The sequence below is a fragment of the Armigeres subalbatus genome, chromosome 1 (assembly GCF_024139115.2).
Source record: "Armigeres subalbatus isolate Guangzhou_Male chromosome 1, GZ_Asu_2, whole genome shotgun sequence".
Lineage (NCBI taxonomy): Eukaryota > Metazoa > Arthropoda > Insecta > Diptera > Culicidae > Armigeres > Armigeres subalbatus.
This window is the reverse complement of record NC_085139.1, coordinates 247,366,604-247,382,214: the sequence shown is the minus strand read 5'-3', so window position 1 is coordinate 247,382,214 and position 15,611 is coordinate 247,366,604. Positions and strand designations below refer to the sequence as shown.

At 31.4% G+C, this 15,611-nt stretch overlaps 1 protein-coding gene across 17 annotated transcripts in view; it reads right to left on the bottom strand.

Moving 5' to 3' along the window:
* Positions 1–15,611, bottom strand: part of LOC134206396 (neurobeachin) — a 486,080-nt gene that overhangs the window by 104,031 nt on the left and 366,438 nt on the right. For 10 of the 17 annotated variants that reach the window (XM_062682098.1, XM_062682101.1, XM_062682100.1 and 7 more), the window contains 2 exons: positions 6,005–6,430; positions 5,459–5,630 (listed from right to left, as the gene is read on the bottom strand). In XM_062682098.1, the coding sequence (XP_062538082.1) occupies positions 5,459–5,630; positions 6,005–6,430 (598 nt within the window). The remainder of the gene's footprint in view (positions 1–5,458; positions 5,631–6,004; positions 6,431–15,611) is intronic. The other 7 variants (XM_062682099.1, XM_062682105.1, XM_062682108.1 and 4 more) reach the window with 1 other exon arrangement.

Genomic DNA, 15,611 nt, shown 5'->3' with positions numbered 1-15,611 from the left:
ATTTTGGGCGAGGCGAAATTCGACGGGTGATAATCAAGTTGCAACAAAACTATCACGAATACTTTTGGAGAAAGACAGCATACATCGACAGGAACACAGCAGAATCACGCAAACTTTTATTCATCTGGAGTACTCAATATGCAATGAAAATAGTGGTTCTGAAATTTGTACAAGGGTCAGATTCAAGAGTCTAAAAGGGGTATAGGTGGGGCCATAAAATCATTTACAATGAAACTAGGCACGCGGCTGCTCAAGCTTCATGAAATCACTCCAGAATTACTAATTCCATAAGATGCGAAGGACACATAAAGGCCCTTGGATTCGTTACTGGAAAAAGTTCAAGAAGATAAAATTTCTCCCTAGCATCGCCCAGGTATCTGGTCTGTGGAGGACCCCCGTTCCAATCCCAATGAACGTTTTCTAAAGTTAGTTTTGTTCGGCGGCTAGCTCAATTCCATCGAAATCATGCAGAATCCATGCCACAATGCGGCTTTGAATTTATATGCTGGTTTGATTTTCGTCTATCGCCACTGAGTTCTATTACACAAACTCCTCACCCTTCTCGATTTGTCCAATATCTTTTGAATTGCAGCACTTTTAGGATTTTATTTTTTTTATTTTTTTAAAAAGGTAAATTTAGCGGAAAAAACAATAATTGTGATTCAAAAGTTCAATGCAGATATAGAAACAGGTTTACGAAATAAGAAATACAGATGAAAAAAATGATAAGATATTGATTTTCATTTGGCAACCTCCTAAAAGATCTGTTTGATCGGTTGCAGTCCACGGATCAGGAAGTGGAAACGTCACTTAACAAAGCGTTGGTTTAGCGCAGTTGCCGGATTCATATGGTGGTTTGCTGACTTGGAGAGCTGACCAGATGCAAGTTAGTCATTCGAAACAATTTGAACGGTCATAACACGTCAGGAAAAGAAAAGTGGCCAATGTTCGAAAAGTGTTGCGATGTACATCCGACACGATATTGGTAGATTCATACTCTAATTTTCAAGCGACCGAAAGGGTCATTTGGTCGAATAGGTTATTTGGCCAAATAAGTCATTTGACCGAACAGGTCATTCGGCCGAATGTGTCATTTGACGTCTCACATGTGAGTGAGTGAGAGTAAAGTGAGAATAAAGGCGCCTCCACTCTTACTTAGCTTCTCTCACTTTACGTAGTGAGAAGTGATAAGTGAGAAATGAGGGGTGAGAAGTGAGCAGTGAGACGTCCAATTTCTCACTTCACACTAATCACTTTTCATAGTGAGACGTAAAGGATGAGGAGTGAGAAGTGAGTAGTGAGACGTCTTACTGCTCACTTCGCATTCTTCATTTCTCACATCTAACTGTGAAAAGTGGGAAGTGAGATGCCTCACTACTCACTTCGCACTTGTCACTTTTTATCTTTCTGTAAAGAGAGAGAAATGAAAAGTGAGATGTCTTACTTCTCACTCCTCACTGTAAAAAGTGAGTAGTGCGGAGTATGAAGTTAGACGTCTCACTACTCACTTCTTTCTTCTCACCAGACACAGTAAGGGTCATTACTGCGATGTGAGAAAAGAGGAGTGAGAAGTGAGAAGTATCACCACACTCTTCTATTTGCTACTCATTTTCTCACATTGAAAAGTGAAACTTTTCACTGTAAAAAGTGAGAAGTGACAAGTGAGTAGTAAAACGTCTAACTTCTCACCTCGAACAACTCACTTTTCACAGTGAGAGTTCACAGTAAGTAGTAGGAAATGAGATGTCTCACTTTTCACACCTCATTTCTCACTTTTTAAATAACCTGTTCAGCCCAATGACCATTTCAGCCAAATGTCCTATTCAGCCCACTTTCCTATTCGGTCAAATGTCCTATTTGGTCAAATGTCCGATTCGGCCAAATGACCTATTCGGCCGTATGACTTATTCGAACAAGACTTTCAGCGAGATTTGTCGAAAAATGATTTTGCTCAAAATCATCAAAACCTAATTGAGATGCATTTTATGTACAAATTGTTTAATCATTGTTATCCGTTTCTTTATGCGAAGAAAGTTAGTTCAATGCATTCATCAAAGAAGAACACGAAAATATCATTCAATGATGCAGATCGATAGTAGAATAACTAACGATTATCTGGTCATGCGTCTGGTGAGATGTGACTCGCGCTTGATTTGCATCATGCAGGAGGTTTGAGAAATTGAGTTTTTCGCTACACTGAATTTCTAAATAAATCCTGATTCTGTTTCTATCCGCTGAATAACCTGTCCTTATTGCAGTTGTGTGATAAGTTGTTTATGGAGTGATCCCCGGCAACAGACGCCTCCCAATACCGGACACTTGGCAAAAACGACCCTTGCAGAGATCTCTTCTCCATGTTATGTAGTACAAAAGGAAGCTAATGAAAAGCTCTATACCTGCATGGAATATTAGATCCTCATTTTGTGAACTTTGTACAAAATTTGATATTGATCAAAAATGCCAAAAATGTCCATGCTTTGCCTTACTTTGGAAGGTATGAATCAACAATACTAAAATGAATCGAATGGATTCTGATTTTTTGGATATGGTGAATATTGGTCATATTGACCATATATATATGTGACCAACTAGTCATTATTTGCAAAGCTGTTTTGTTAAACTCACTTGAATTCAAATGTTTTTTCTTGTTAAGGCATCAGAAAGCCACGGAACAAAAATTGAAGATGATATTGAAAAAGGTGAGAGTGTGCGGTAGGATTTAAGAAATGTAACTCGAGGGTCAAATGAGTTCCTCGAACACATCTAAATAACTGCAACTAAAAGCATGTGAAAAATATTACTTTTCTGAATGGTGTCTTTACTTATGTAACAGGAAGTTGGTCAAATTTGAACATGATGTAATAGTGTCCGGTACTAGGGGACACTTTTCTGAACCATGAACATTTTAACTAAAATTAATCTTCAAAATAAATCGTCGAAAAACGTGTTCAAATGATCAAATATACTTTGTATGTGTCATCAATGATCTTTTTTTTGTATTTGGTATAGATGTAAACATTATGAGGATATTTAGAGAATATTTCGGTAATTGGCTTAAGTATCCGGCACGAATCTATACCATTTCGTCGAATAACATTTAGTCGGATGAACATTTGGCCGAATGGACCTTTAGTCGAAAATGCATTTTTAGTCCACGATTGGTCGAAAGGACATTACGTCGAATGAACATTTGGTCGAATTGACAGTTGAAAGCAGATTTTATGAATGAAGAATCTTCGTTCATTTGGTCAAAGACATTTGGTCGAATGGACATCTAATCGAAAATGGAATCAATAATTTTGGTACATTTCGTCGAATGACATTCCGTGATTCCTCCGAATGGAATATATACATTCCCGAGAGGTTATTGACTTTTTTAGCAAAGCCCTCTAACCGACTGTAATGAATCTATGCTGCCTATGATCGCAAATCTGTCCCATATTTTCTGGGTTTCCTAATCACATGGGACACGATTGCGATTATGGGTAGTATACCACCTGGTCAAAAGACATTTAGTCGAATGATGTTTCGTGGAATGACACTTGGTCAGAAAGACGTAAAGCAATATGGCCATTTTGTCGAAATTAAATTTTCATCAAATAATTAACGAAATATGGTAGGAAGTGAATTTTATACTGAACTAATCATTGTATGAATATTGAGTAAAAGAAAGAGTAGCTATCAATGAAAAGAATAACAAAACCATCTCCATTTGATCAAATGTCCCTTCGACCAAACGTCCTTTCAACGAAATACCATTTTAGCAAATGCCATTCGACTCAAATGTCAATCAACGAAATGTTCCAAACCCGACTACAATGAAGTATTGGCAAAATAACATTGGATCATTGTATTTGTATTTCTTGATCAGTACCTAATATTTTGCTGTTTCTATAGGTTTCCAAATTTTCTACAGTCCACCAGGAACTTCAGAAGTTTCGGCTTGGTCGGGTGAAAAATCCTCATTAGCTTCCATATTGTATTTTCCGTACTTCCTTTAATCAGTTCATCCCTGTCTCTTGTGGATTATTTATTCAAATTTAATCAAATCTATTGACGAATTACCCATTTTATAAAATTACCTAGTACCGACTGAAATTCGCTTTCAACATTTAACTAAATTTTATTTCGACCAAATGTCCTTTCGACTAAATTTACATTTGACCAAATGTCCATTCGACTAAATGTTCCTTCTATCAAATGTCCTTTCGGCTAAATGTCACTCGATCAAATATCATCCAACGAAATGCCATTTGACGAACTGTACCAAAGCCGCCCGGCACTGGGGGATCTCCCCCTATATCTAATTTTGGATCAGTGTCAATTGAGTCAAACTAAATTGTATAGCTTTAAGTCCTCTTGTATAGCTCCTCATTGTTATTCTTGCACTATTTTGTGTCGATCAGTCAAAATAAATTTGGTCTAACGAATATTCGATAAAACATCTGTCAGAGAACCAATTTATCAGCTCTAAATGTATTTGAGTAGAATACGATTGATATCACGAAGTATAAAATAGAAATTACATTAGTCTGCACATTCAAAATTCTGCACAAGAAAACTATCCCTAAGTAAAGGCACCATTCCTCATAGCTTTTTCGCTCCCAGCGGTATAATTCCGCAAAGTTTTATTTTATCATTCCCAAGTATCTCGTTCGTTCCCGATGTTCAATCCAATAAACTATTCATCTACCACCATCCGAACCGCGAGACGAAGCCCATATCTATTTATACATCCATTACCGTTACTGGTGCAAAGCCCCATAAAGCTGGCCACCACCCGCACGGAAATTCCCCACAGGGGATTTCTCCGTTCGCCGTTAGTGCATTATGCCACAGAGCGGAGGGGTACCAACAAGTTCGTTTTGCTTCTATACATGGCCATCAAGTACGACGACAACCGACGAAGAAGTTTCGCTCATTTTCTTCCTATTCACAGCGGCGCCCCCGAGCGGCCCGATTTCCATTGAACTCCCAACCTTTTCTGCTGGTCATCTTACGAAAGGCACATTTCTTGGCTTATGATAAGTAGGACTGATGCAGCTAAATGAACCAAGAATCGAACAAAAGGAGATGAATTGGCGGAACGCAAAGATGAAGCTTGGGGAAAAACTGAAGATGGCGAACCGAGAAGACTGGCAACACAGTAACTGTTAGGCATGTGATATTTCGGTCGATTTAATACTGACAGTCTTCTCGGAATCAAAACAATTTTCTTGAAATTATTTGAAAGCAAAATTATATCAGCAAAGGTTTAATTACGGCCAGAAACAGCGAGGAATTATGATTCGCAGTTCAGATCGGCAAAGCCGTAATACGCGGGTCATCGAATAGCGCAACATACAGCGAATAAAGTAGCTACTCGGAAAGATACAGAGAACTCGGTTCGACAGAGTGGGAACAGAGAAAGAGGTGAAGGAGGCAATCTAACCAAGGTTTGGTAACGGTGACGACTTACCTTGGGTAGGCGTTTGGCGTTGCATCACCGGCGATGAGTTGCGGTGGATCTGCAGCTCCGGTGGCGGCTCCAGGATGTCCCGGTACTTGGACACCATCAGCACCGAGATGAAGTAGACGATGGCCAGCGAGAGGAACTGGGCCTGTTTGGTCTCCTCCTGGAACAGACGTTTCTTTAGATGAAAAATTAGGCGTCCTTCCGGTTGTCTTTCCCGAATAAAAATGTATTGTGCGGCGTTCAGGTTTAGATGTTCGGGACTATTAAAAATGGTTGGTTGAACTACGCAAAAATCTCTAGGGAATGAAGCAGATTGTGATCTGTTGATGGACTTAATTAGTTCGTGAAAAGGCGGAAGAGTTCAATCTTTGATGTATAATCCACCACCTGCATTTTTATTCGGGCTACCAAGAGGGAAGGGGGAGGTAAGGGACCAGGCAGCGACTTCAGAACAAGAATGGCAACATTTGGCGCCCAACAGCACCCACAAATGTAACGCGCCGCCTGGCTTGAAAAAACAAAAACAATCATTTTTCTCGGCAAACTTACCACGTCCCGGTAGATGACCGCCCTCAGCCGGTTGATGTCCATGTCCTGCAGCAGCTTTTCCGGGTCCTTGACCGGACTCATCGGTCCGGACAGCGATTCAATGATTGTCTTGGAGGTGGTCTGCGCGCCTCGGATCAGCGCCTGCAGATGCGCCCCGCCCGGAATGTCTTTGAGCGACATTCCGTTGTAGAGCCCGCGGGTTCGCTCCTTGCACTCGAGACAGTTCCGGACGGCGCAGGTACACACCAGCCGCAAACACTGCCGCAGGATTCCCCCGCTGGACATGTTCTTCTCGGCTTCCAGCTCGCCGAAGTTCAGACTGCTGGCGAAGATCAGCACGTCGGCCATGTTGACTAGGCGCTGCAGGAACGAGACGGCCACGTCCAGCGGCATGCCCTGCGTTGGCTCCAGGACGTCCAATTCGGACTGTGGGAGAAGAACGTGCGTTAATTGGGGTTTGATAACAGTTGTCAGAACTTTTAATAGGGTGTCATTTGGCCGAATAGATGAACAAAATATTCTTACATGGTAAGTAGCAAGAAAAAAACGCAAAGTGAGTAGTAAGAAGTGAGAAGTTAGAAATGAGACCATAGAAGTAAAAAGTGGGAAATGTAAGTCAGAAATGAGCTGTGAGCTGTGAGAAGTGAGAAGTTAGAAGTGAGAGTAAGATGTTAGAAATGATAAATGAGAAGACAAAAGTGACAACTGAAAAGTAAAAAGTGGAAAGTGAAAAATAAATAAGAAGTGAAAGGTGAGAGCCGAGAAGTGAGAATTATGTAGTTATTGAGTTGAGAAGTGAGCAGCTGAAGTGAGAAATGTAGTGAGTGATAAGTACTGAAAAGTGAGAACAGAGAAGTGAAAAATATCTCTATTCGTTATTCCCTATTCTTAAATCCTTATTATGTATTCTTTATTCATTAATTCTTATGCTTTATTCTCGGACTCAGGACTCTTCGACTCTTGGGCTTTTGGGATCTTGGACTTTTGGATGATTGAAGTTTTAAACTCTTGGACTTTTGACTCTTGGAATCTTGGGTTCTTGCACTTTTAGCGTTTTGAACTCTTGGACTATTAGACTTTTAAACACTTAGACTCTTGGACTCTTGAACTCCTGGACTCTTAGACCCTAGGACTTTTGGACTCTTGAACTCTTGCTTCGATGGCCTTTCAAACTTGACAATATTATTTAACACTATTATTTAAGGTCACTCCTGACAGAATCCAAGTTTCAAAGTGCTCGCGTTTTCGGGAGCACACCACTCGATACGGAGGCGGCGGACAACTGTCATTTTTGTTGCGTCGCAGCATGCGCGAAAAAATAAAAATGACAGTTGTGCGTTGCTTCCGTATCGAGTGGTGTGCCCCCGAAAACGCGAGCCCTTTTAAACTTGCATTCCGTCAGAAGTGACCTTAATCTTGTCCAATGGGGATCGATCTTGTGCCAGATACTAAATTCTAAAGAACGATAAGCGGAAAGGGTTTTACCATACACGAGGTGCGAAAATCCTGACTTCGTGACAATTAATGGTTCAGCAGAATCCCAGTTGAGGATAAATCTGTAAGAATTGAGTCCCTGAGGAAGGTCCCAAACGGACCAAAACGTTGGACATAATTAAATAACAGTGTTTTGATATTGTCAAGATTGAAAGGCCATCGAAGAGTTCGAGAGTCCAAAAATCCTAGGGTCTAAGAATCCAGGAGTTCAAGAGTCAAAGAGTTTAAAAGTCTAATAGACCAAAAGTTCCAAGCATTAAATTACAGCCGAAAGAAAATCTTGAACACTTGGGTTATTGGACTTTTGGACTCTTGGGTTCTTGGACTATTGAACTGTGCAACTTTTAGTCTTTTGAACTCTTGCACTTTTGGAGCCTTAGGCTTCTGCACTCTTGGACCCTTGGACTCTTGGACACTTCTTCTTTTGAACTTTCAGACTCTTGAACTCTTGGACTTTTTGAATCTTGGCATTTTGGACTTTTAGACTCTTGAACTTTTAAACTCTTAGACTAACTTAGACTTTTGAACTCTTGGATTCTTGGAATTCCGGACTCTTGGACTCCTCGAAGCTAGATACTTGGACTAGGAAGTTAGAAGTAAAAAGTGAGAAGTGCGAAGTGAGAAATGGGTAGTGAGAAGTGTGAAGTGTGAAGGCAGCAGTGAGAACAGATCAGTAAAAAGGAGATGAAAGCAGAAGTAAGAAGAAAGAAGTGAAAGGTGAAAAGTGAGATAAGAGAAGTGGGAATTGAAAAATGAGAAATTTGAAGTGACTTGCGGGAAGTAAGAAGTGGAAAGTGAGAAATAAGGAGTGAAAGGTGAGAATTATGTAGTAAGTGACGAGTAGTGAGAGGTGAGAAATGAGAGGTGAGAATTGAAAAGTGGGAAATAAGAAATGAGAAATGAAAAGTAAAGAGTTATTCATTATTCTTTAGTCCTTAGTCATAAGTCCTTTAGTCTTTAATTTTGTAGTCTTCAGTCTTTAATTTTTAGTCCTAAATCCTACTCTCTAGTCTTTAACCCTATTGGACTCTATTGGACCGACAGTCCTATTCTTTAGTCTGGGTTGGATTATATTAGACCGAGCGTCCTATTCTTTAGTCTTTGTTCTTTATTTCCTCTAATATTTAATATTTAGTCTTTATTATTTATTCTTATTTCTATTTAATTCTTATTATTTACTATTCAATTTTTGTGTTGTTTTTTTTGCATCTATTGATTTTTTTGATTCTTTGCATTCTATTAATTTTTTTGATTATTTTAATTCTTTTATTTTTTTTATATTTCTGATTCTAAGAATTCTTTTTATCCTTTTTATTTTCATGATTCATTTGATTCTTTAGTTTTATTTATTCTTTTGAATATTTTTGTTCTGCTGATACTTTTGACCCTTTTGATTTTTTTTGTTTTTTTCATTCTTTTAATTCTTTTGATTCGATTGATCCTTTCGATTCTTTTGATTCCTCTGATTTGTTTTTATTCGTTTGATTTTTTTGATTCGATTGAATCTTTTGATTCTTTTGATTTTTTTTATTCCTTTGATTCTTTTGATTCTGTTGATTATTTTGATTCTTTTCATTCTTTTGATTTTTTTGATTTTTTTATTCTTTTGATTCTTTTTGTTTTTTTATTCCTTTGATTCTTTTAACTTTTTTTGTTCTTTTGATTCTTTTGATTTTTTTATATTTTAATTCTTTTTATTCTTCTGATTCTGTCGATTATTTTGATTTTTTTTCATTATTTTGTTGCTTTTGATTCTTTTGATTCTTCTGATTCTTTTGATTCTTTTATTATTTTGATTTTTTTATTCTTTTGATTCTGTTGATTATTTTGTTTTTTTTTTCATTTTCTTATTGTTTTGATTCTTTTGATTTTAATGATTCTTTTAGATTTATTCATTCTTTTGATTCTATTGATTCTTTTGATTTTTTTTATTGATTTTTTTTGATTTTTTTATTCCTTTGATTGTTTTGATTTTTTGTCGTTCTTTTGATTCTTTTGATTTTAAAAAAAAAATTTATTCCTTTGATTCTTTTGATTATTTTGATTCTTTTAATTCTTTTGATTCTTTTGATTTTTTTTTATTCTTTTGATTCTTTTTATTTTGTTTAATTCTTTTGATTCTTTTAATTTTTTTAATCCTTTGATTCTGTTGATTCTTTTGATTCTGTTGATTCTTTTGAATTTTTTCATTCTTTTTATTTTTTTCATTCTTTGGATTATTTTGATTCTTTTGATTTTTTTTATTCTTTTGATTCTGTTGATTCTTTTGATTTTTTTCATTCTTTTGATTTTTTTGGTGCTCTTGATTCTTTTGATTTTTTTTTCATTCTTTGGATTCTTTTGATTTTTTTATTCTTTTGATTCTTTCGGTTCTTTTGATTCTGTTGATTCTTTTCATTCTTTTGATTCTTTTGATTCTTTTGATTCTTCTGATTTTTATATTCTTTTGATTCTGTTGATTCTTTTGATTCTTTTGATTTTTTTCATTCTTTTGATTTTTTTGGTGCTTTTGATTCTTTTGATTTTTTTTCATTCTTTGAATTCTTTTGATTCTTTTAATTTTTTTCATTCTTTGGATTCTGTTGATTCTATTGATTCTCTTGATTCTTGTGATTCTTTTGACTCTTTTGCTTCCTTCGATTGTGTTGATTCGTTTGATTCTTTTTATTTATTTGATATTTCATTTTTTTTTATTCTTTTGATTTTTTTAAATCTTTTGAATATTTTGATTCTCTGGTTCTTCTTTGATTACTTTGATTCTTTGGTTCTGTTGATTTTTTTCATTCTTTTAATTTTTTTGGTGCTTTTGATTCTTTTGATTTTTTTTCATTCTTTGAATTCTTTTGATTCTCTTGATTCTGTTGATTCTTTTGATTCTTTTGACTCTGTTGATTCTTTCGATTTTTTTCATTCTTTGGATTCTGTTGATTCTCTTGATTCTTTTGATTCATTTGATTCTTGTGATTCTTTTGATTCTGTTGATTCTGTTGATTTTTTCATTCTTTTGATTCTTTTGACTTGTTGATTCTTTTGATTTTTTGATTTTTTTATTATTTTGATTTTTTTGATTCTGTTAATTCTTTTGAGTTTTTTCTTTCTTTTTGTTCTTTTGATTCTTTTGTTTTTTTATTCCTTTGATTCTTTTGATTTTTTTTATTGATTTTTTTTATCCTTTTGATTCTTTTGATTTTTTTATTCCTTTGATTGTTTTGATTTTTTGTCGTTCTTTTGATTTTTTTATTTTTTTTATTCCTTTGATTCTTTTGATTATTTTGATTCTTTTCATTCTTTTGATTCTTTTGATTTTTTTGATTCTTTTGATTCTTTTGATTCTTTTGATTCGTTTGATCCGTTTGATTCTTTTGATTCTTTTGATTCTTTTGATTTTTTGTATTCCTTCGATTCTGTTGATTCTTTCGATTCTTTTGATTTTGTTCATTATTTTAATTTTTTTGGTGCTTTTGATTCTTTTGATTTTTTTTTCATTCTTTGGATTATTTTGATTCTATTGATTCTTTTGATTATTTTGATTCTTTTGATTCTGTTGATTCTGGTAATTTTTTATTCTTTTGATTCTTTTATTATTTTGATTCTTTTGATTTTCTTTTATTCTTTTGATTCTGTTAATTCTTTTGATTTTTTTCTTCTTTTTATTCTTTTGATTCTTTTGTTTTTTTTTATTCCTTTGATTCTTTTGATTCTTAGGATTTTTTTCATTCTTTTGATTCTTTTGACTTTTTTGGTTTTTAATTCCTTTGACTCTTTAGATTCGGTCGATTATTTTGATCTTTTCCCTGTTTTTTATCCTTTTTATTCATTTGATTCTTGTGATTCTTTTTATTCTTTTTTTTTTGGTGATTGTTTTGGTTTTTTTCATTCTTTTGATTCTTTTGACTTGTTGATTCTTTTCATTTTTTTGATTTTTTTATTATTTTGATTTTTGATTCTGTTAATTCTTTTGAGTTTTTCTTTCTTTTTGTTCTTTTGATTCTTTTGTTTTTTATTCTTTTGTTTCTTTTGATTTTTTTTATTGATTTTTTTTATCCTTTTGATTCTTTTGGTTTTTTTATTCCTTTGATTGTTTTGATTTTTTGTCGTTCTTTTGATTTTTTTATTTTTTTTATTCTTTTGATTATTTTGATTATTTTGATTATTTTGATTATTTTGATTATTTTGATTATTTTGATTATTTTGATTATTTTGATTATTTTGATTATTTTGATTATTTTGATTATTTTGATTATTTTGATTATTTTGATTATTTTGATTATTTGTATTCCTTCGATTCTGTTGATTCTTTCGATTCTTTTGATTTTGTTCATTATTTTAATTTTTTTGGTGCTTTTGATTCTTTTGATTTTTTTTTCCTTCTTTGGATGATTTTTATTGTATTGATTCTTTTGATTTTTTTTATTCTTTTTATTCTTTTGATTCTGTTGATTCTTTCGATGCTTTTGATTGTTTTGATTGTTTTGATTCTTTTGACTGTTTTGATTCTTTTGATTCTGTCAATTATTTTGATTTTTTCATTCTTTTGGTTCGTTTATTATTTTGATTCTTTTGTTTTTTTATGCTTTTGATTCTGTTGATTCTTTTGATTCTTTGAATTCTTTTGATTCTTTTGACTTTTTTGGTTTTTAATTCCTTTGACTCTTTAGATTCTGTCGATTATTTTGATTTTTTCCATTTTTTTTTTATTCTTTTGATTCATTTGATTCTTTTGATTCTATTGATTCTTTTGATTCTTTTGATTTTTTTATTCTTTTGATTCATTTGATTATTTTATTCCTTTGATTGCTTTGATTTTTTGTCGTTCTTTTGATTCCTTTGATTCTATTAATTTTTTATTTATTTGATTCGTATGATTCTTTTGATTCTTTTAATTCTTTTGATTCTTTTGATTTTTTTTATTCTTTTGATTCTTTTGATTCGTTTGATTCTTCCGATTCTTTTGATTCTTTTGATTTTTTTATTCTTTTGATTCATTTGATTATTTTGATTCTTTTGATTTTTTCATTCTTTTGATTCTGTTGATTCTTTTGATTCTGTTGATTCTTTTGATTCCTCTGATTTGTTTTTATTAGTTTGATTTTTTTGATTCGATTGAATCTTTTGATTCTTTTGATTTTTTTTATTCCTTTGATTCTTTTGATTCTGTTGATAATTTTGATTCTTTTCATTCTTTTGATTTTTTTGATTTTTTTATTCTTGATTCTTTTTATTCTTTTGATTCTTTTTGTTTTTTTATTCCTTTGATTCTTTTAACTTTTTTTGTTCTTTTGATTCTTTTGATTTTTTTATATTTTAATTCTTTTTATTCTTTTGATTCTGTCGATTATTTTGATTTTTTCATTATTTTGATGCTTTTGATTCTTTTGATTCTTCTGATTCTTTTGATTCTTTTATTATTTTGATTTTTTTATTCTTTTGATTCTGTTGATTATTTTGTTTTTTTTTTCATTTTCTTATTGTTTTGATTCTTTTGATTTTGATGATTCTTTTAGATTTTTTCATTCTTTTGATTCTTTTGATTCTTTTGATTTTTTTTATTGATTTTTTTTGATTTTTTTATTCCTTTGATTGTTTTGATTTTTGTCGTTCTTTTGATTCTTTTGATTTTAAAAAAAAATTTATTTCTTCGATTCTTTTGATTTTTTTGGTTCTTTTTATTCTCTTGATTCTTTTGATTTTTTTTTTCTTTTTATTTTTTTTATTTTGTTTAATTCTTTTGATTCTTTTAATTTTTTTAATCCTTTGATTCTGTTGATTCTTTTGATTCTGTTGATTCTTTTGAATTTTTTCATTCTTTTTATTTTTTTCATTCTTTGGATTATTTTGATTCTGTTTATTTTTTTTATTCTCTTGATTCTGTTGATTCTTTCGATTTTTTTTCATTCTTTTGACTTTTTGATTCTTTTGATTCTTTTGATTCTCTTGATTATTTGGATTTTTTTCATTCTTTTGGACCTTTTGATTCTTATGATTCTCTTGATTCTTTTGATTTTTTGATTCTTTTCATTCTTTCGGTTCTTTTGTTTCTGTTGATTTTTTTCATTCTATTGATGCTTTTCATTCTTTTGATTCTTCTGATTTTTATATTCTTTTGATTCTGTTGATTCTTTTGATTCTTTTGATTTTTTCATTCTTTTTGATTTTTTGGTGCTCTTGATTCTTTTGATTTTTTTTCATTCTTTGAATTCTTTTGATTCTTTTAATTTTTTTCATTCTTTGGATTCTGTTGATTCTATTGATTCTCTTGATTCTTGTGATTTTTTTGACTCTTTTGCTTCCTTTGATTGTGTTGATTCGTTTGATTCTTTTTATTTATTTGATATTTCATTTTTTTTTATTCTCTTGATTTTTTTAAATCTTTTGAATATTTTGATTCTCTGGTTCTTCTTTGATTACTTTGATTCTTTGGTTCTGTTGATTTTTTTCATTCTTTTAATTTTTTTGGTGCTTTTGATTCTTTTGATTTTTTTTCATTCTTTGAATTCTTTTGATTCTCTTGATTCTGTTGATTCTTTTGACTCTGTTGATTCTTTCGATTTTTTTCATTCTTTGGATTCTGTTGATTCTCTTGATTCTTTTGATTCATTTGATTCTTGTGATTCTTTTGATTCTGTTGATTTTGTTGATTGTTTTGATTTTTTTCATTCTTTTGATTCTTTTGACTTGTTGATTCTTTTCATTTTTTTGATTTTTTTATTATTTTGATTTTTTTGATTCTGTTAATTCTTTTGAGTTTTTTCTTTCTTTTTGTTCTTTTGATTCTTTTGTTTTTTTAATTCTTTTGATATTTTTAATTTTTTTTGTTTTGATTTTTTTTATTCTTCTGATTCTTTTGATTTTTTATTCTTTTGATTTTTTGATTCTTTTCATTCTTTTGATTTTTTCGATTTTTTTTGATTCATTTGATATTTTATTCTTTTGATTTTTTCATTCTTTTGATTCTTTTGACTTTTTTATTCTTTTGATTCTTTTGATTCCTTTGATCTTTTAATCATTTTGATTCTGTTGATTCTTTTGATTTTTTCATTCTTTTGAATCATTTGATTCTTTTGATTCTTTCGATTCTTTTGATTCTGTTCATTATTTTAATTTTTGGTGCTTTTGATTCTGTTGATTCTTTTGATGCTTTTGATTGTTTTGATTCTTTTGACTGTTTTGATTCTTTTGATTCTGATATTTTGTTTTTCTTTTGATTCGTTTGATTTTTTCATTATTTTAATTCTTTTGTTTTTTTTATTCTTTTGATTCTGTTAATTCTTTTGATTTTTTCATTCTTTTGGTTCGTTTATTATTTTGATTCTTTCGTTTTTTATGCTTTTGATTCTTTTGATTCTTAGGATTTTTTTCATTCTTTTGATTCTTTTGACTTTTTTGGTTTTTAATTCCTTTGACTCTTTAGATTCTGTCGATTATTTTGATTTTTTCCATTTTTTTTATTCTTTTGATTCATTTGATTCTTTTGATTCTATTGATTCTTTTGATTCTTTTGTTTTTTTTTATCCTTTTGATTCTTTTGATTTTTTTATTCCTTTGATTGCTTTGATTTTTTGTCGTTCTTTTGATTCTTTTGATTTTTTTTAATTTTTTTATTCCTTTGATTCTTTTGATTATTTTGATTCTTTTAATTCTTTTGATTCTTTTGATTTTTTTTATTCTTTTGATTCTTTTGATTCTTTTGATTCTTTCGATTCTTTTGATTCTTTTGATTTTTTTATTCTTTTGATTCATTTGATTATTTTGATTCTTTTGATTTTTTCATTCTTTTGATTCTGTTGATTCTTTTGATTCTGTTGATTCTTTTGATTTTTTTCATTCTTTTGATTTTTTTTGGTGCTTTTGATTCTTTTGATTTTTTTCATTCTTTTGATTCTTTTGATTTTTTTAATCTTTTGATTCTGTTGATTCTTTTGATTTTTTTGATTCTGTTGATTCTTTCGGTTCTTTTGATTTTGTTGATTCTTTTCATTATTTTGATTTTTTTTTTTTTTTTTTTGATTCTTTTGATTCTTTTGATTCTTTTGATTTTCATATTCTGTTGATTCTGTTGATTCTTCTGATTCTTTTGATTTTTTTCATTCTTTTGATTTTTTTGGTGCTTTTG